This window comes from Mytilus trossulus, chromosome 12 (genome assembly GCF_036588685.1).
Source record: "Mytilus trossulus isolate FHL-02 chromosome 12, PNRI_Mtr1.1.1.hap1, whole genome shotgun sequence".
Taxonomy (NCBI): domain Eukaryota; kingdom Metazoa; phylum Mollusca; class Bivalvia; order Mytilida; family Mytilidae; genus Mytilus; species Mytilus trossulus.
In genome coordinates, this window is record NC_086384.1 from 57,866,896 (window position 1) to 57,887,658 (window position 20,763).

Here is a 20,763-nt window from a genome sequence, read left to right on the forward strand (position 1 = left end):
TGATAAATTGACAGCCGACGTTAAATCTGAAGTCTTGTTTAGATAAAGTGCAACGTTAAAGAACCCTTGCTTCGAATATTTAAGGCAGTGAATTGCTGCCACTGTACACCTTAGGATTTATAAATTGACAGCCGACGTTAAATCTGAAGTCTTGTTTAGATAAAGTGCAACGTTAAAGAACCCTTGCTTCGAATATTTAAGGCAGTGAATTGCTGCCACTGTACACCTTAGGATTTATAAATTGACAGCCGACGTTAAATCTGAAGTCTTGTTTAGATAAAGTGCAACGTCAAAGAACCCTTGCTTCGAATTTTTAAGGCAGTAGATTGCTGCCACTGTACACCTTAGGATTTATAAATTGACAGCCGACGTTAAATCTGAAGTCTTGTTTAGATAAAGTGCAACGTTAAAGAACCCTTGCTTCGAATATTTAAGGCAGTGAATTGCTGCCACTGTACACCTTCAGATTTATAAATTGACAGCCGACGTTAAATCTGAAGTCTTGTTTAGATAAAGTGCAACGTTAAAAAACCCTTGCTTTGAATATTTAAGGCAGTGAATTGCTGCCACTGTACACCTTAGGATTTATAAATTGACAGCCGACGTTAAATCTGAAGTCTTGTTTAGATAAGGTGCAACGTTAAAGAATCCTTGCTTCGAATATTTAAGGCAGTGAATTGCAGCCACTGTACACCTTAGGATTTATAAATTGACAGCCGACGTTAAATCTGAAGTCTTGTTTAGATAAAGTGCAACGTTAAAGAACCCTTGCTTCGAATATTTAAGGCAGTGAATTGCTGCCACTGTACACCTTAGGATTTATAAATTGACAGCCGACGTTAAATCTGAAGTCTTGTTTAGATAAAGTGCAACGTTAAAGAACCCTTGCTTCAAATATTTAAGGCAGTGAATTGCTGCCACTGTACACCTTAGGATTTATAAACTGACAGCCGACGTTAAATCTGAAGTCTTGTTTAGATAAAGTGCAACGTTAAAGAACCCTTGCTTCGAATATTTAAGGCAGTGAATTGCTGCCACTGTACACCTTAAGATTTATAAATTGACAGCCGACGTTAAATCTGAAGTCTTGTTTAGATAAAGTGCAACGTTAAAGAACCCTTGCTTCGAATATTTAAGGCAGTGAATTGCTGCCACTGTACACCTTAGGATATATAAATTGACAGCCGACGTTAAATCTGAAGTCTTGTTTAGATAAAGTGCAACGTCAAAGAACCCTTGCTTCGAATATTTAAGGCAGTGAATTGCTGCCACTGTACACCTTAGGATTTATAAATTGACAGCCGACGTTAAATCTGAAGTCTTGTTTAAATAAAGTGCAACGTTAAAGAACCCTTGCTTCGAATATTTAAGGCAGTGAATTGCTGCCACTGTACACCTTCAGATTTATAAATTGACAGCCGACGTTAAATCTGAAGTCTTGTTTAGATAAAGTGCAACGTTAAAAAACCCTTGCTTTGAATATTTAAGGCAGTGAATTGCTGCCACTGTACACCTTAGGATTTATAAATTGACAGCCGACGTTAAATCTGAAGTCTTGTTTAGATAAATTGCAACGTTAAAGAACCGTTGCTTCGAATATTTAAGGCAGTGAATTGCAGCCACTGTACACCTTAGGATTTATAAATTGACAGCCGACGTTAAATCTGAAGTCTTGTTTAGATAAAGTGCAACGTTAAAGAACCCTTGCTTCGAATATTTAAGGCAGTGAATTGCTGCCACTGTACACCTTAGGATTTATAAATTGACAGCCGACGTTAAATCTGAAGTCTTGTTTAGATAAAGTGCAACGTTAAAGAACCCTTGCTTCAAATATTTAAGGCAGTGAATTGCTGCCACTGTACACCTTAGGATTTATAAACTGACAGCCGACGTTAAATCTGAAGTCTTGTTTAGATAAAGTGCAACGTTAAAGAACCCTTGCTTCGAATATTTAAGGCAGTGAATTGCTGCCACTGTACACCTTAAGATTTATAAATTGACAGCCGACGTTAAATCTGAAGTCTTGTTTAGATAAAGTGCAACGTTAAAGAACCCTTGCTTCGAATATTTAAGGCAGTGAATTGCTGCCACTGTACACCTTAGGATTTATAAATTGACAGCCGACGTTAAATCTGAAGTCTTGTTTAGATAAAGTGCAACGTTAAAGAACCCTTGCTTCGAATATTTAAGGCAGTGAATTGCTGCCACTGTACGCCTTAGGATTTATAAATTGACAGCCGACGTTAAATCTGAAGTCTTGTTTAGATAAAGTGCAACGTTAAAGAACCCTTGCTTTGAATATTTAAGGCAGTGAATTGCTGCCACTGTACACCTCAGGATTTATAAATTGACAGCTGACGTTAAATCTGAAGTCTTGTTTAGATAAAGTGCAACGTTAAAGAACCCTTGATTCGAATATTTAAGGCAGTGAATTGCTGCCACTGTACACATTAGGATTTATAAATTGACAGCCGACGTTAAATCTGAAGTCTTGTTTAGATAAAGTGCAACGTTAAAGAACCCTTGCTTCGAATATTTAAGGCAGTGAATTGCTGCCACTGTACTTCTTAGGATTTATAAATTGACAGCCGACGTTAAATCTGAAGTCTTGTTTAGATAAAGTGCAACGTTAAAGAACCCTTGCTTCGAATATTTAAGGCAATGAATTGCTGCCACTGTACACCTTCGGATTTATAAATTGACAGCCGACGTTAAATCTGAAGTCTTGTTTAGATAAAGTGCAACGTTAAAAAATCCTTGCTTCGAATATTTAAGGCAGTGCATTGCTGCCACTGTACACCTTAGGATTTATAAATTGACAGCCGACGTTACATCTGAAGTCTTGTTTAGATAAAGTGCAACGTTAAAGAACCCTTGCTTCGAATATTTAAGGCAGTGAATTGCTGCCACTGTACACCTTAGGATTAATAAATTGACAGCCGACGTTAAATCTGAAGTCTTGTTTAGATAAAGTGCAACGTCAAAGAACCCTTGCTTCGAATATTTAAGGCAGTAGATTGCTGCCACTGTACACCTTAGGATTTATAAATTGACAGCCGACGTTAAATCTGAAGTCTTGTTTAGATAAAGTGCAACGTTAAAGAACCCTTGCTTCGAATATTTAAGGCAGTGAATTGCTGCCACTGTACACCTTCAGATTTATAAATTGACAGCCGACGTTAAATCTGAAGTCTTGTTTAGATAAAGTGCAACGTTAAAAAACCCTTGCTTTGAATATTTAAGGCAGTGAATTGCTGCCACTGTACACCTTAGGATTTATAAATTGACAGCCGACGTTAAATCTGAAGTCTTGTTTAGATAAGGTGCAACGTTAAAGAACCCTTGCTTCGAATATTTAAGGCAGTGAATTGCAGCCACTGTACACCTTAGGATTTATAAATTGACAGCCGACGTTAAATCTGAAGTCTTGTTTAGATAAAGTGCAACGTTAAAGAACCCTTGCTTCGAATATTTAAGGCAGTGAATTGCTGCCACTGTACACCTTAGGATTTATAAATTGACAGCCGACGTTAAATCTGAAGTCTTGTTTAGATAAAGTGCAACGTTAAAGAACCCTTGCTTCGAATATTTAAGGCAGTGAATTGCTGCCACTGTACACCTTCAGATTTATAAATTGACAGCCGACGTTAAATCTGAAGTCTTGTTTAGATAAAGTGCAACGTTAAAAAACCCTTGCTTCGAATATTTAAGGCAGTGAATTGCTGCCACTGTACACCTTAGGATTTATAAATTGACAGCCGACGTTAAATCTGAAGTCTTGTTTAGATAAGGTGCAACGTTAAAGAACCCTTGCTTCGAATATTTAAGGCAGTGAATTGCAGCCACTGTACACCTTAGGATTCATAAATTGACAGCCGACGTTAAATCTGAAGTCTTGTTTAGATAAAGTGCAACGTTAAAGAACCCTTGCTTCGAATATAAGGCAGTGAATTACTGCCACTGTACACCTTAGGTTTTATAAATTGACAGCCGACGTTAAATCTGAAGTCTTGTTTAGATAAAGTGCAACGTTAGAACCCTTGCTTTAAATATTTAAGGCAGTGAATTGCTGCCACTGTACACCTTAGGATTTATAAACTGACAGCCGACGTTAAATCTGAAGTCTTGTTTAGATAAAGTGCAACGTTAAAGAACCCTTGCTTCGAATATTTAAGGCAGTGAATTGCTGCCACTGTACACCTTAAGATTTATACATTGACAGCCGACGTTAAATCTGAAGTCTTGTTTAGATAAAGTGCAACGTTAAAGAACCCTTGCTTCGAATATTTAAGGCAGTGAATTGCTGCCACTGTACACCTTAGGATTTATAAATTGACAGCCGACGTTAAATCTGAAGTCTTGTTTAGATAAAGTGCAACGTTAAAGAACCCTTGCTTTGAATATTTAAGGCAGTGAATTGCTGCCACTGTACGCCTTAGGATTTATAAATTGACAGCCGACGTTAAATCTGAAGTCTTGTTTAGATAAAGTGCAACGTTAAAGAACCCTTGCTTCGAATATTTAAGGCAGTGAATTGCTGCCACTGTACACCTTAGGATTTATAAATTGACAGCCGACGTTAAATCTGAAGTCTTGTTTAGATAAAGTGCAACGTTAAAGAACCCTTGCTTCGAATATTTAAGGCAGTGAATTGCTGCCACTGTACACATTAGGATTTATAAATTGACAGCCGACGTTAAATCTGAAGTCTTGTTTAGATAAAGTGCAACGTTAAAGAACCCTTGCTTCGAATATTTAAGGCAGTGAAATGCTGCCACTGTACTTCTTAGGATTTATAAATTGACAGCCGACGTTAAATCTGAAGTCTTGTTTAGATAAAGTGCAACGTCAAAGAACCCTTGCTTCGAATATTTAAGGCAGTGAATTCCTGCCACTGAACACCTTAGGATTTATAAATTGACAGCCGACGTTAAATCTGAAGTCTTGTTTAGATAAAGTGCAACGTTAAAGAACCCTTGCTTCGAATATTTAAGGCAGTGAATTGCTGCCACTGTACACCTTCGGATTTATAAATTGACAGCCCACGTTAAATCTGAAGTCTTGTTTAGATAAAGTGCAACGTTAAAAAACCCTTGCTTCGAATATTTAAGGCAGTGAATTGCTGCCACTGTACACCTTAGGATTTATAAATTGACAGCCGACGTTAAATCTGAAGTATTGTTTAGATAAGGTGCAACGTTAAAGAACCCTTGCTTCGAATATTTAAGGCAGTGAATTGCTGCCACTGTACACCTTAGGATTTATAAATTGACAGCCGACGTTAAATCTGAAGTCTTGTTTAGATAAAGTGCAACGTTAAAGAACCCTTGCTTCGAATATTTAAGGCAGTGAATTGCTGCCACTGTACACCTTCGGATTTATAAATTGACAGCCGACGTTAAATCTGAAGTCTTGTTTAGATAAAGTGCAACGTTAAAAAACCCTTGCTTCGAATATTTAAGGCAGTGAATTGCTGCCACTGTACACCTTAGGATTTATAAATTGACAGCCGACGTTAAATCTGAAGTCTTGTTTAGATAAGGTGCAACGTTAAAGAACCCTTGCTTCGAATATTTAAGGCAGTGAATTGCAGCCACTGTTCACCTTAGGATTTATAAATTGACAGCCGACGTTAAATCTGAAGTCTTGTTTAGATAAAGTGCAACGTTAAAGAACCCTTGCTTCGAATATTTAAGGCAGTGAATTGCTGCCACTGTACACCTTAGGATTTATAAATTGACAGCCGACGTTAAATCTGAAGTCTTGTTTAGATAAAGTGCAACGTTAAAGAACCCTTGCTTCGAATATTTAAGGCAGTGAATTGCTGCCACTGTACACCTTAGGATTTATAAATTGACAGCCGACGTTAAATCTGAAGTCTTGTTTAGATAAAGTGCAACGTTAAAGAACCCTTGCTTCGAATATTTAAGGCAGTGAATTGCTGCCACTGTACACCTTAGGATTTATAAATTGACAGCCGACGTTAAATCTGAAGTCTTGTTTAGATAAAGTGCAACGTCAAAGAACCCTTGCTTCGAATATTTAAGGTAGTGAATTGCTGCCACTGTACACCTTAGGATTTGTAAATTGACAGCCGACGTTAAATCTGAAGTCTTGTTTAGATAAAGTGCAACGTCAAAGAACCCTTGCTTCGAATATTTAAGGCAGTGAATTGCTGCCACTGAACACCTTAGGATTTATAAATTGACAGCCGACGTTAAATCTGAAGTCTTGTTTAGATAAAGTGCAACGTTAAAGAACCCTTGCTTCGAATATTTAAGGCAGTGAATTGCTGCCACTGTACACCTTAGGATTTATAAATTGACAGCCGACGTTAAATCTGAAGTCTTGTTTAAATAAAGTGCAACGACAAAGAACCCTTGCTTCGAATATTTAAGGCAGTGAATTGCTGCCACTGAACACCTTAGGATTTATAAATTGACAGCCGACGTTAAATCTGAAGTCTTGTTTAGATAAAGTGCAACGTTAAAGAACCCTTGCTTCGAATATTTAAGGCAGTGAATTGCTGCCACTGTACACCTTCGGATTTATAAATTGACAGCCCACGTTAAATCTGAAGTCTTGTTTAGATAAAGTGCAACGTTAAAGAACCCTTGCTTCGAATATTTAAGGCAGTGAATTGCTGCCACTGTACACCTTAGGATTTATAAATTGACAGCCGACGTTAAATCTGAAGTCTTGTTTAGATAAAGTGCAACGTTAAAGAACCCTTGCTTCGAATATTTAAGGCAGTGAATTGCTGCCACTGTACACCTTAGGATTTATTAATTGACAGCCGACGTTAAATCTGAAGTCTTGTTTAGATAAAGTGCAACGTTAAAGAACCCTTGATTCGAATATTTAAGGCAGTGAATTGCTGCCACTGTACACCTTAGGATTTATAAATTGACAGCCGACGTTAAATCTGAAGTCTTGTTTAGATAAAGTGCAACGTTAAAGAACCCTTGCTTCGAATATTTAAGGCAGTGAATTGCTGCCACTGTACACCTTAGGATTTATAAATTGACAGCCGACGTTAAATCTGAAGTCTTGTTTAGATAAAGTGTAACGTTAAAGAACCCTTGCTTCGAATATTTAAGGCAGTGAATTGCTGCCACTGTACACCTTAGGATTTATAAATTGACAGCCGACGTTAAATCTGAAGTCTTGTTTAGATAAAGTGCAACGTTAAAGAACCCTTGCTTCGAATATTTAAGGCAGTGAATTGCTGCCACTGTACACCTTAGGATTTATAAATTGACAGCCGACGTTAAATCTGAAGTCTTGTTTAAATAAAGTGCAACGACAAAGAACCCTTGCTTCGAATATTTAAGGCAGTGAATTGCTGCCACTGAACACCTTAGGATTTATAAATTGACAGCCGACGTTAAATCTGAAGTCTTGTTTAGATAAAGTGCAACGTTAAAGAACCCTTGCTTCGAATATTTAAGGCAGTGAATTGCTGCCACTGTACACCTTCGGATTTATAAATTGACAGCCCACGTTAAATCTGAAGTCTTGTTTAGATAAAGTGCAACGTTAAAAAACCCTTGCTTCGAATATTTAAGGCAGTGAATTGCTGCCACTGTACACCTTAGGATTTATAAATTGACAGCCGACGTTAAATCTGAAGTCTTGTTTAGATAAAGTGCAACGTTAAAGAACCCTTGCTTCGAATATTTAAGGCAGTGAATTGCTGCCACTGAACACCTTAGGATTTATAAATTGACAGCCGACGTTAAATCTGAAGTCTTGTTTAAATAAAGTGCAACGACAAAGAACCCTTGCTTCGAATATTTAAGGCAGTGAATTGCTGCCACTGAACACCTTAGGATTTATAAATTGACAGCCGACGTTAAATCTGAAGTCTTGTTTAGATAAAGTGCAACGTTAAAGAACCCTTGCTTCGAATATTTAAGGCAGTGAATTGCTGCCACTGTACACCTTCGGATTTATAAATTGACAACCCACGTTAAATCTGAAGTCTTGTTTAGATAAAGTGCAACGTTAAAAAACCCTTGCTTCGAATATTTAAGGCAGTGAATTGCTGCCACTGTACACCTTAGGATTTATAAATTGACAGCCGACGTTAAATCTGAAGTCTTGTTTAGATAAGGTGCAACGTTAAAGAACCCTTGCTTCGAATATTTAAGGCAGTGAATTGCTGCCACTGTACACCTTAGGATTTACAAATTGACAGCCGACGTTAAATCTGAAGTCTTGTTTAGATAAAGTGCAACGTCAAAGAACCCTTGCTTCGAATATTTAAGGCAGTGAATTGCTGCCACTGTACACCTTAGGATTTATAAATTGACAGCCGACGTTAAATCTGAAGTCTTGTTTAGATAAAGTGCAACGTTAAAGAACCCTTGCTTCGAATATTTAAGGCAGTGAATTGCTGCCACTGTACACCTTAGGATTTATAAATTGACAGCCGACGTTAAATCTGAAGTCTTGTTTAGATAAAGTGCAACGTTAAAGAACCCTTGCTTCGAATATTTAAGGCAGTGAATTGCTGCCACTGTACACCTTAGGATTTATAAATTGACAGCCGACGTTAAATCTGAAGTCTTGTTTAGATAAAGTGCAACGTTAAAGAACCCTTGCTTCGAATATTTAAGGCAGTGAATTGCTGCCACTGTACACCTTAGGATTTATAAATTGACAGCCGACCTTAAATCTGAAGTCTTGTTTAGATAAAGTGCAACGTTAAAGAACCCTTGCTTCGAATATATAAGGCAGTGAATTGCTGCCACTGTACACCTTAGGATTTATAAATTGACAGCCGACGTTTAATCTGATGTCTTGTTTAGATAAAGTGCAACGTCAAAGAACCCTTGCTTCGAATATTTAAGGCAGTGAATTGCTGCCACTGAACACCTTAGGATTTATGAATTGACAGCCGACGTTAAATCTGAAGTCTTGTTTAGATAAAGTGCAACGTTAAAGAACCCTTGCTTCGAATATTTAAGGCAGTGAATTGCTGCCACTGTACACCTTCGGATTTATAAATTGACAGCCCACGTTAAATCTGAAGTCTTGTTTAGATAAGGTGCAACGTTAAAGAACCCTTGCTTCGAATATTTAAGGCAGTGAATTGCTGCCACTGTACACCTTAGGATTTATAAATTGACAGCCGACGTTAAATCTGAAGTCTTGTTTAGATAAAGTGCAACGACAAAGAACCCTTGCTTCGAATATTTAAGGCAGTGAATTGCTGCCACTGAACACCTTAGGATTTATAAATTGACAGCCGACGTTAAATCTGAAGTCTTGTTTAGATAAAGTGCAACGTTAAAGAACCCTTGCTTCGAATATTTAAGGCAGTAAATTGCTGCCACTGTACACCTTCGGATTTATAAATTGACAGCCCACGTTAAATCTGAAGTCTTGTTTAGATAAAGTGCAACGTTAAAAAACCCTTGCTTCGAATATTTAAGGCAGTGAATTGCTGCCACTGTACACCTTAGGATTTATAAATTGACAGCCGACGTTAAATCTGAAGTCTTGTTTAGATAAGGTGCAACGTTAAAGAACCCTTGCTTCGAATATTTAAGGCAGTGAATTGCTGCCACTGTACACCTTAGGATTTATAAATTGACAGCCGACGTTAAATCTGAAGTCTTGTTTAGATAAAGTGCAACGTCAAAGAACCCTTGCTTCGAATATTTAAGGCAGTGAATTGCTGCCACTGTACACCTTAGGATTTATAAATTGACAACCGACGTTAAATCTGAAGTCTTGTTTAGATAAAGTGCAACGTTAAAGAACCCTTGCTTCGAATATTTAAGGCAGTGAATTGCTGCCACTGTACACCTTCGGATTTATAAATTGACAGCCGACGTTAAATCTGAAGTCTTGTTTAGATAAAGTGCAACGTTAAAGAACCCTTGCTTCGAATATTTAAGGCAGTGAATTGCTGCCACTGTACACCTTCGGATTTATAAATTGACAGCCCACGTTAAATCTGAAGTCTTGTTTAGATAAAGTGCAACGTTAAAAAACCCTTGCTTCGAATATTTAAGGCAGTGAATTGCTGCCACTGTACACCTTAGGATTTATAAATTGACAGCCGACGTTAAATCTGAAGTCTTGTTTAGATAAGGTGCAACGTTAAAGAACCCTTGCTTCGAATATTTAAGGCAGTGAATTGCTGCCACTGTACACCTTAGGATTTATAAATTGACAGCCGACGTTAAATCTGAAGTCTTGTTTAGATAAAGTGCAACGTCAAAGAACCCTTGCTTCGAATATTTAAGGCAGTGAATTGCTGCCACTGTACACCTTAGGATTTATAAATTGACAGCCGACGTTAAATCTGAAGTCTTGTTTAGATAAAGTGCAACGTTAAAGAACCCTTGCTTCGAATATTTAAGGCAGTGAATTGCTGCCACTGTACACCTTAGGATTTATAAATTGACAGCCGACGTTAAATCTGAAGTCTTGTTTAGATAAAGTGCAACGTTAAAGAACCCTTGCTTCGAATATTAAAGGCAGTGAATTGCTGCCACTGTACACCTTAGGATTTATAAATTGACAGCCGACGTTAAATCTGAAGTCTTGTTTAGATAAAGTGCAACGTTAAAGAACCCTTGCTTCGAATATTTAAGGCAGTGAATTGCTGCCACTGTACACCTTAGGATTTATAAATTGACAGCCGACGTTAAATCTGAAGTCTTGTTTAGATAAGGTGCAACGTTAAAGAACCCTTGCTTCGAATATTTAAGGCAGTGAATTGCTGCCACTGTACACCTTAGGATTTATAAATTGACAGCCGACGTTAAATCTGAAGTCTTGTTTAGATAAAGTGCAACGTCAAAGAACCCTTGCTTCGAATATTTAAGGCAGTGAATTGCTGCCACTGTACACCTTAGGATTTATAAATTGACAGCCGACGTTAAATCTGAAGTCTTGTTTAGATAAAGTGCAACGTTAAAGAACCCTTGCTTCGAATATTTAAGGCAGTGAATTGCTGCCACTGTACACCTTAGGATTTATAAATTGACAGCCGACGTTAAATCTGAAGTCTTGTTTAGATAAAGTGCAACGTTAAAGAACCCTTGCTTCGAATAGTTAAGGCAGTGAATTGCTGCCACTGTACACCTTAGGATTTATAAATTGACAGCCGACGTTAAATCTGAAGTCTTGTTTAGATAAAGTGCAACGTTAAAGAACCCTTGCTTCGAATATTTAAGGCAGTGAATTGCTGCCACTGTACACCTTAGGATTTATAAATTGACAGCCGACCTTAAATCTGAAGTCTTGTTTAGATAAAGTGCAACGTTAAAGAACCCTTGCTTCGAATATATAAGGCAGTGAATTGCTGCCACTGTACACCTTAGGATTTATAAATTGACAGCCGACGTTTAATCTGATGTCTTGTTTAGATAAAGTGCAACGTCAAAGAACCCTTGCTTCGAATATTTAAGGCAGTGAATTGCTGCCACTGAACACCTTAGGATTTATGAATTGACAGCCGACGTTAAATCTGAAGTCTTGTTTAGATAAAGTGCAACGTTAAAGAACCCTTGCTTCGAATATTTAAGGCAGTGAATTGCTGCCACTGTACACCTTCGGATTTATAAATTGACAGCCCACGTTAAATCTGAAGTCTTGTTTAGATAAGGTGCAACGTTAAAGAACCCTTGCTTCGAATATTTAAGGCAGTGAATTGCTGCCACTGTACACCTTAGGATTTATAAATTGACAGCCGACGTTAAATCTGAAGTCTTGTTTAGATAAAGTGCAACGACAAAGAACCCTTGCTTCGAATATTTAAGGCAGTGAATTGCTGCCACTGAACACCTTAGGATTTATAAATTGACAGCCGACGTTAAATCTGAAGTCTTGTTTAGATAAAGTGCAACGTTAAAGAACCCTTGCTTCGAATATTTAAGGCAGTGAATTGCTGCCACTGTACACCTTCGGATTTATAAATTGACAGCCCACGTTAAATCTGAAGTCTTGTTTAGATAAAGTGCAACGTTAAAAAACCCTTGCTTCGAATATTTAAGGCAGTGAATTGCTGCCACTGTACACCTTAGGATTTATAAATTGACAGCCGACGTTAAATCTGAAGTCTTGTTTAGATAAGGTGCAACGTTAAAGAACCCTTGCTTCGAATATTTAAGGCAGTGAATTGCTGCCACTGTACACCTTAGGATTTATAAATTGACAGCCGACGTTAAATCTGAAGTCTTGTTTAGATAAAGTGCAACGTCAAAGAACCCTTGCTTCGAATATTTAAGGCAGTGAATTGCTGCCACTGTACACCTTAGGATTTATAAATTGACAGCCGACGTTAAATCTGAAGTCTTGTTTAGATAAAGTGCAACGTTAAAGAACCCTTGCTTCGAATATTTAAGGCAGTGAATTGCTGCCACTGTACACCTTCGGATTTATAAATTGACAGCCGACGTTAAATCTGAAGTCTTGTTTAGATAAAGTGCAACGTTAAAGAACCCTTGCTTCGAATATTTAAGGCAGTGAATTGCTGCCACTGTACACCTTCGGATTTATAAATTGACAGCCCACGTTAAATCTGAAGTCTTGTTTAGATAAAGTGCAACGTTAAAAAACCCTTGCTTCGAATATTTAAAGCAGTGAATTGCTGCCACTGTACACCTTAGGATTTATAAATTGACAGCCGACGTTAAATCTGAAGTCTTGTTTAGATAAGGTGCAACGTTAAAGAACCCTTGCTTCGAATATTTAAGGCAGTGAATTGCTGCCACTGTACACCTTAGGATTTATAAATTGACAGCCGACGTTAAATCTGAAGTCTTGTTTAGATAAAGTGCAACGTCAAAGAACCCTTGCTTCGAATATTTAAGGCAGTGAATTGCTGCCACTGTACACCTTAGGATTTATAAATTGACAGCCGACGTTAAATCTGAAGTCTTGTTTAGATAAAGTGCAACGTTAAAGAACCCTTGCTTCGAATATTTAAGGCAGTGAATTGCTGCCACTGTACACCTTAGGATTTATAAATTGACAGCCGACGTTAAATCTGAAGTCTTGTTTAGATAAAGTGCAACGTTAAAGAACCCTTGCTTCGAATATTAAAGGCAGTGAATTGCTGCCACTGTACACCTTAGGATTTATAAATTGACAGCCGACGTTAAATCTGAAGTCTTGTTTAGATAAAGTGCAACGTTAAAGAACCCTTGCTTCGAATATTTAAGGCAGTGAATTGCTGCCACTGTACACCTTAGGATTTATAAATTGACAGCCGACGTTAAATCTGAAGTCTTGTTTAGATAAAGTGCAACGTTAAAGAACCCTTGCTTCGAATATATAAGGCAGTGAATTGCTGCCACTGTACACCTTAGGATTTATAAATTGACAGCCGACGTTAAATCTGAAGTCTTGTTTAGATAAAGTGCAACGTCAAAGAACCCTTGCTTCGAATATTTAAGGCAGTGAATTGCTGCCACTGAACACCTTAGGATTTATGAATTGACAGCCGACGTTAAATCTGAAGTCTTGTTTAGATAAAGTGCAACGTTAAAGAACCCTTGCTTCGAATATTTAAGGCAGTGAATTGCTGCCACTGTACACCTTCGGATTTATAAATTGACAGCCCACGTTAAATCTGAAGTCTTGTTTAGATAAGGTGCAACGTTAAAGAACCCTTGCTTCGAATATTTAAGGCAGTGAATTGCTGCCACTGTACACCTTAGGATTTATAAATTGACAGCCGACGTTAAATCTGAAGTCTTGTTTAGATAAAGTGCAACGTTAAAGAACCCTTGCTTCGAATATTTAAGGCAGTGAAATTGCTGCCACTGTACGCCTTAGGATTTATAAATTGACAGCCGATGTTAAATCTGAAGTTTTGTTTAGATTAAGTGCAACGTTAAAGAACCCTTGCTTCGAATATTTAAGGCAGTGAATTGCTGCCACTGTACACCTTAGGATTTATAAATTGACAGCCGACATTAAATCTGAAGTCTTGTTTAGATAAAGTGCAACGTTAAAGAACCCTTGCTTCGAATATTTAAGGCAGTGAATTGCTGCCACTGTACACCTTAGGATTTATAAATTGACAGCCGACGTTAAATCTGAAGTCTTGTTTAGATAAAGTGCAACGTTAAAGAACCCTTGCTTCGAAAATTTAAGGCAGTGAATTGCTGCCACTGTACACCTTAGGATTTATAAATTGACAGCCGACGTTAAATCTGAAGTCTTCTTTAGATAAAGTGCAACGTTAAAGAACCCTTGCTTCGAATATTTAAGGCAGTGAATTGCTGCCACTGTACACCTTCGGATTTATAAATTGACAGCCGACGTTAAATCTGAAGTCTTGTTTAGATAAAGTGCAACGTTAAAGAACCCTTGCTTCGAATATTTAAGGCAGTGAATTGCTGCCACTGTACACCTTCGGATTTATAAATTGACAGCCCACGTTAAATCTGAAGTCTTGTTTAGATAAAGTGCAACGTTAAAAAACCCTTGCTTCGAATATTTAAGGCAGTGAATTGCTGCCACTGTACACCTTAGGATTTATAAATTGACAGCCGACGTTAAATCTGAAGTCTTGTTTAGATAAGGTGCAACGTTAAAGAACCCTTGCTTCGAATATTTAAGGCAGTGAATTGCTGCCACTGTACACCTTAGGATTTATAAATTGACAGCCGACGTTAAATCTGAAGTCTTGTTTAGATAAAGTGCAACGTCAAAGAACCCTTGCTTCGAATATTTAAGGCAGTGAATTGCTGCCACTGTACACCTTAGGATTTATAAATTGACAGCCGACGTTAAATCTGAAGTCTTGTTTAGATAAAGTGCAACGTTAAAGAACCCTTGCTTCGAATATTTAAGGCAGTGAATTGCTGCCACTGTACACCTTAGGATTTATAAATTGACAGCCGACGTTAAATCTGAAGTCTTGTTTAGATAAAGTGCAACGTTAAAGAACCCTTGCTTCGAATATTAAAGGCAGTGAATTGCTGCCACTGTACACCTTAGGATTTATAAATTGACAGCCGACGTTAAATCTGAAGTCTTGTTTAGATAAAGTGCAACGTTAAAGAACCCTTGCTTCGAATATTTAAGGCAGTGAATTGCTGCCACTGTACACCTTAGGATTTATAAATTGACAGCCGACGTTAAATCTGAAGTCTTGTTTAGATAAAGTGCAACGTTAAAGAACCCTTGCTTCGAATATATAAGGCAGTGAATTGCTGCCACTGTACACCTTAGGATTTATAAATTGACAGCCGACGTTAAATCTGAAGTCTTGTTTAGATAAAGTGCAACGTCAAAGAACCCTTGCTTCGAATATTTAAGGCAGTGAATTGCTGCCACTGAACACCTTAGGATTTATGAATTGACAGCCGACGTTAAATCTGAAGTCTTGTTTAGAAAAAGTGCAACGTTAAAGAACCCTTGCTTCGAATATTTAAGGCAGTGAATTGCTGCCACTGTACACCTTCGGATTTATAAATTGACAGCCCACGTTAAATCTGAAGTCTTGTTTAGATAAGGTGCAACGTTAAAGAACCCTTGCTTCGAATATTTAAGGCAGTGAATTGCTGCCACTGTACACCTTAGGATTTATAAATTGACAGCCGACGTTAAATCTGAAGTCTTGTTTAGATAAAGTGCAACGTTAAAGAACCCTTGCTTCGAATATTTAAGGCAGTGAATTGCTGCCACTGTACGCCTTAGGATTTATAAATTGACAGCCGATGTTAAATCTGAAGTTTTGTTTAGATTAAGTGCAACGTTAAAGAACCCTTGCTTCGAATATTTAAGGCAGTAAATTGCTGCCACTGTACACCTTAGGATTTATAAATTGACAGCCGACATTAAATCTGAAGTCTTGTTTAGATAAAGTGCAACGTTAAAGAACCCTTGCTTCGAATATTTAAGGCATTGAATTGCTGCCACTGTACACCTTAGGATTTATAAATTGACAGCCGACGTTAAATCTGAAGTCTTGTTTAGATAAAGTGCAACGTTAAAAAACCCTTGCTTCGAATATTTAAGGCAGTGAATTGCTGCCACTGTACACCTTAGGATTTATAAATTGACAGCCGACGTTAAATCTGAAGTCTTGTTTAGATAAAGTGCAACGTTAAAGAACCCTTGCTTCGAAAATTTAAGGCAGTGAATTGCTGCCACTGTACACCTTAGGATTTATAAATTGACAGCCGACGTTAAATCTGAAGTCTTGTTTAGATAAAGTGCAACGTTAAAGAACCCTTGCTTCGAATATTTAAGGCAGTGAATTGCTGCCACTGTACACCTTAGGATTTATAAATTGACAGCCGACGTTAAATCTGAAGTCTTGTTTAGATAAAGTGCAACGTTAAAGAACCCTTGCTTCGAATATTTAAGTCAGTGAATTGCTGCCACTGTACACCTTAGGATTAATAAATTGACAGCCGACGTTAAATCTGAAGTCTTGTTTAGATAAAGTGCAACGTTAAAGAACCCTTGCGTCGAATATTTAAGGCAGTGAATTGCTGCCACTGTACACCTTAGGATTTATAAATTGACAGCCGACGTTAAATCTGAAGTCTTGTTTAGATAAAGTGCAACGTTAAAGAACCCTTGCTTCGAATATTTAAGGCAGTGAATTGCTGCCACTGTACACCTTAGGATTTATAAATTGACAGCCGACGTTAAATCTGAAGTCTTGTTTAGATAAAGTGCAACGTTAAAGAACCCTTGCTTCGAATATTTAAGGCAGTGAATTGCTGCCACTGTACACCTTAGGATTTATAAATTGACAGCCGACGTTAAATCTGAAGTTTTGTTTAGATAGAGTGCAACGTTAAAGAACCCTTGCTTCGAATATTAAAGGCAGTGACTTGCTGCCACTGTACACCCTAGGATTTATAAATTGACAGCCGACGTTAAATCTGAAGTCTTGTTTAGATAAAGTGCAACGTTAAAGAACCCTTGCTTCGAATATTTAAGGCAGTGAATTGCTGCCACTGTACACCTTAGGATTTATAAATTGACAGCCGACGTTAAATCTGAAGTCTTGTTTAGATAAAGTGCAACGTTAAAGAACCCTTGCTTCGAATATTTAAGGCAGTGAATTGCTGCCACTGTACGCCTTAGGGCCTTTTCCATTGACAGTAACAATGTCCCGCCTTTTGTCCCGGTCATACCACTATGGAGAACAAACCTTTTGTATGTCTTATATCATTCTGCCTGTCCCCAGTTAGATCTTTTGATTTTGTTCTGATCAATTATTGTGGGTTCTGTCTTTTTTCTTTCTAACGCTGTATTATTTCAAAAGATGTAGCTTTTGCATTTGACTTATCCTTTCTGCTCAGAAACCGTTTAAATACCAACACATGCATTAGTACATGTCGTAAAATATATAAAAAAATGTATATATTTTGGTTTAAAGAGAGACTTGACATTAAGTTGGAGTTTCCTTTTATTTTAACATTAGCTGTATGTGAATTTTTCAATAACTATTACAGTCATTTAATTTGAAATCCTTTCTTTTTGACTTTAACATTTATGGCAAGGTCGAATGTCAATTTGACGTTATATATATTGATCCCTGTATACATTCGTATTTATACATGCTAAAAAATGAAAACAACACGTTCAATAATTTCACTATTTGAAAACTGTGAAAGTATAAGAATTGTAACAGTTTTATGACAAAAAAAATACCCAAAAGAAGTCTGAAGTAGTTGAAACCTTAGTTTCTTTATGATTTCAAAAATTGAAAACAGTTTTAGAAATATTTGTCATAAATCATGTCAGTATCGAAGTACTGACTACTAAGCGGATGACACACTCGGCAACTGATAGTCAAGCGGAAGAGGTATCGATCAATTGGTGTAAAAATAGAAAACAAAACATTAAATAATGTCATGCGTCCGAGGCGCTTTTCTTGACTTACCTTAATCAGGAACGTTAACAGCCGAATATTTCAAAGTCGAGACTGTATAAGAACCGAAATACTTAAAGACCTTAATGACAAAAATAAACCTAAGAATTAGCCAAATCCAATTAAGGTCAACTTTGTCTGGGGGAGTTGAAACCTTAGTTTCTTAAGATTGACTGACAAATGACATTGATGGGTTCAGTCTGAAGTGATATTAAATAAATCAAAAATAACAATATCCTACATTTCTATTATTCAAAGTACATGGAACAATATATTTCTGGACTCAGTGTAAAATGCATGATCATTATTTATCACAACTCAGTATTTATTTACCTTGGCCGATTGTCCATTTTCCATCTTCGACGTTGATTTTGCATCTGCGAACAACAATATCAACACCATCTGTACTAGTAACATCAGATATGTCTTCCTTCAACAATCTTCTCAAGAGGCACGTTTTCCCAGCTGATTCCTTTCCAACTATCATAATTCTTACAAAATACCTTTTTTCAGTTTCTGATTTTTGCATAAGTTTTTTGAATGTGAGTATATTTTCTGCAAAATTAGGAATTTCAATTTAATCAAATCAAAATGGATTTTTTTTTGCATAAACGAAAAAGTGTGAAACGGCAATTACAAACAAAACAAAAATAAACAAGAAACATTTACATTAAAATATAGAAGAGAGAAGCAAACTCTCATGTATCCAATTCGACAAAAATCCTCATAAGATAGTTAGCAATTGAGACTAATAAATGTTTCGGATTCTTTTACGTTTCGAATTCAGTAGAGATCATAAGAAGAAAAACGTGCTTGTATTGAGAAATATCTCTTTCAGGGAAACGTTTTCGGTCAAAAAGCATAAAATGTTTTACATCATATACTTAATAATCAAATTCAAATGTATTTCCACAGAAAAGTGCAAGGACCTTCTAATACATTATTTGAGTATAATAGAATCAACACTAGACAATCTTGTTTTTTGTTGTTGACGTAAACACTTACTAAATATCTATTGTACTGTCCGAGAAAAGGCTCTTTCGATGTTTTGCTCACGCACCGTTCAAAGTCTAAGTAGCACATGCAAGAAGGTTTTGATATCATATGCAATCGCGGATGAAGTAAATTTATTGCTGCTAAGGTAAGGACAATTTATAATTTAAAGACTGTCCCCTTTGTCATAGATTTCGGTACTGAGATGACCAATAAAGTCAAAATCGTGGTATGTTTTTGAAACAAGGTGGTGAAAGCGCTGTATGTGTGTGTTTTTTTCTTCTAATTCATAGTTTAGGAGGATACATATGGAATCAATCAGAAAATTTGGAATTGTTTATGAAACTAGGGTCTATAAAGAGCCTGTGTCGCTCACATTGGTTTATGTGCATATTAAACAAAGGACACAATTGGGTTTTGGTGATGGTGTTGTGTTTGCAGATCTTGGTTTTACTAAACATTCTTGCTACTTACAATTTTCTCTATCTATATTGATTTGACCCTTTAGATAAAGAGAAAAATATTTTGTAAAAATTTACCAAAAATTACCAAGTTAATGAAAATTGTTAAAAATTGACTATAAATTTAAAGGACATTTTTAACAATGTTCATTAATTTTGTAAATGTTTGTAAATTTTTACCAAATATTTTTCTCTGTATCTTTAAAGGGCAATAAATCCCTAAGGGGTCAACTGACCATTGTGGTCATGTTGACTTATTATTAGATCATACTTTGCTGAACATTATTGCAGTTTGCCTCTATCTATAATAATATTCAAGATAATAACCAAATTTGACCCAGTAGTTTCAGAGGAGAAGATTTTTGTAAAAGATTACAAAAAATTACGAAAAATACGTTAACAATGACTATAAAGGGCAATAACTCCTTAAGGGGTCAACTGTTCATTTTGGTCATGTTAACTTATTTGTAGATCTTACCTTGCTTCACACAGAGTTAGGAGCCAAAATCGACATTTTACCCCTCTGTTCTATGTTTAGCCATGGCGGCCTTCTTGGTTGGTTGGCCTGGCCAATGGTCACATTTTTTAAACTAGATATCCCAATGATGACTGTGGCCAAGTTTTGTTTAATTTGGCCCAGTAGTTCTAGAGGAGGAGACTTTTGTAAAAGTTAACGATGACGACGGACGCCAAGTGATGAGAAAAGCTCACTTGGTCCTTTTGGTCAGAGGAGCTAAAAAAGCATCATCAATTTAACTGAATGTCCAATAAAACATATTAAATGATATTGTTTTTTTCAAGTGCACCAACACGCACTTGTATCAAGCAATACTTAATGGAGAGAGGTGTTTGTTTTCGAACACTACAGACAATCATGAGCATTTTGCGTGACGCAACAGCAAATACAGCTAAAATAATAAACCTCCTCATTTGACAAAGTAAGCATATTTCATTACAAATTATATGATTGGCATTAAACAGAAGAAAAGTCAGATGTAAGAAAAATCTATTTGTCGTCGGTGGTTAATTGAAATTTGTTCTTTTTCTGTTCTAAAGCAAGACAGCTTGATGTTAATTTCAGTATCTAGGTTATAGTATATAGGACATATTGGTATTGATTTGTTTTTATTTAAACAATATATTATTTTAATTGAATGAATTTATACTCCCCAGTCACTCGTGTTGCCTACATATGGTAATAACTTACTGCTATTAATTGTTATCCATCGTCGCTCAATTCCTACTATTATAATCAAAACAACGACTGAAAATATTAATACAATGTCATGTTAAGAATAGAAGTGTTTCAATGTAATGGTATGTCAGATAGCTCTGCACCAACATATTTAACTGTTAAAATATATGCAAAAATGATAAAATACAATTGCACATACACATGTTCTTTTGAAGTTATTCACGTATTCATTAGTTAAACATATGTTG

General features: G+C 36.7%; 2 protein-coding genes across 2 annotated transcripts in view; both read right to left on the reverse strand.

Annotated features, from left to right (window-relative positions):
• Nucleotides 1-20,763, reverse strand: part of LOC134692622 (uncharacterized) — a 51,508-nt gene that overhangs the window by 24,693 nt on the left and 6,052 nt on the right. The window contains exons 2-3 of the mRNA XM_063553082.1: nucleotides 20,528-20,584; nucleotides 18,200-18,421 (exon numbers count right to left, since the gene is read on the reverse strand). Of these exons, the coding sequence (XP_063409152.1) occupies nucleotides 18,200-18,395 (196 nt within the window). The 5' untranslated portion in view covers nucleotides 18,396-18,421; nucleotides 20,528-20,584. The remainder of the gene's footprint in view (nucleotides 1-18,199; nucleotides 18,422-20,527; nucleotides 20,585-20,763) is intronic.
• Nucleotides 20,481-20,763, reverse strand: part of LOC134692623 (uncharacterized) — a 32,525-nt gene continuing 32,242 nt past the window's right edge. The window contains exon 7 of the mRNA XM_063553083.1: nucleotides 20,481-20,584. Within this exon, the coding sequence (XP_063409153.1) occupies nucleotides 20,481-20,584 (104 nt within the window). The remainder of the gene's footprint in view (nucleotides 20,585-20,763) is intronic.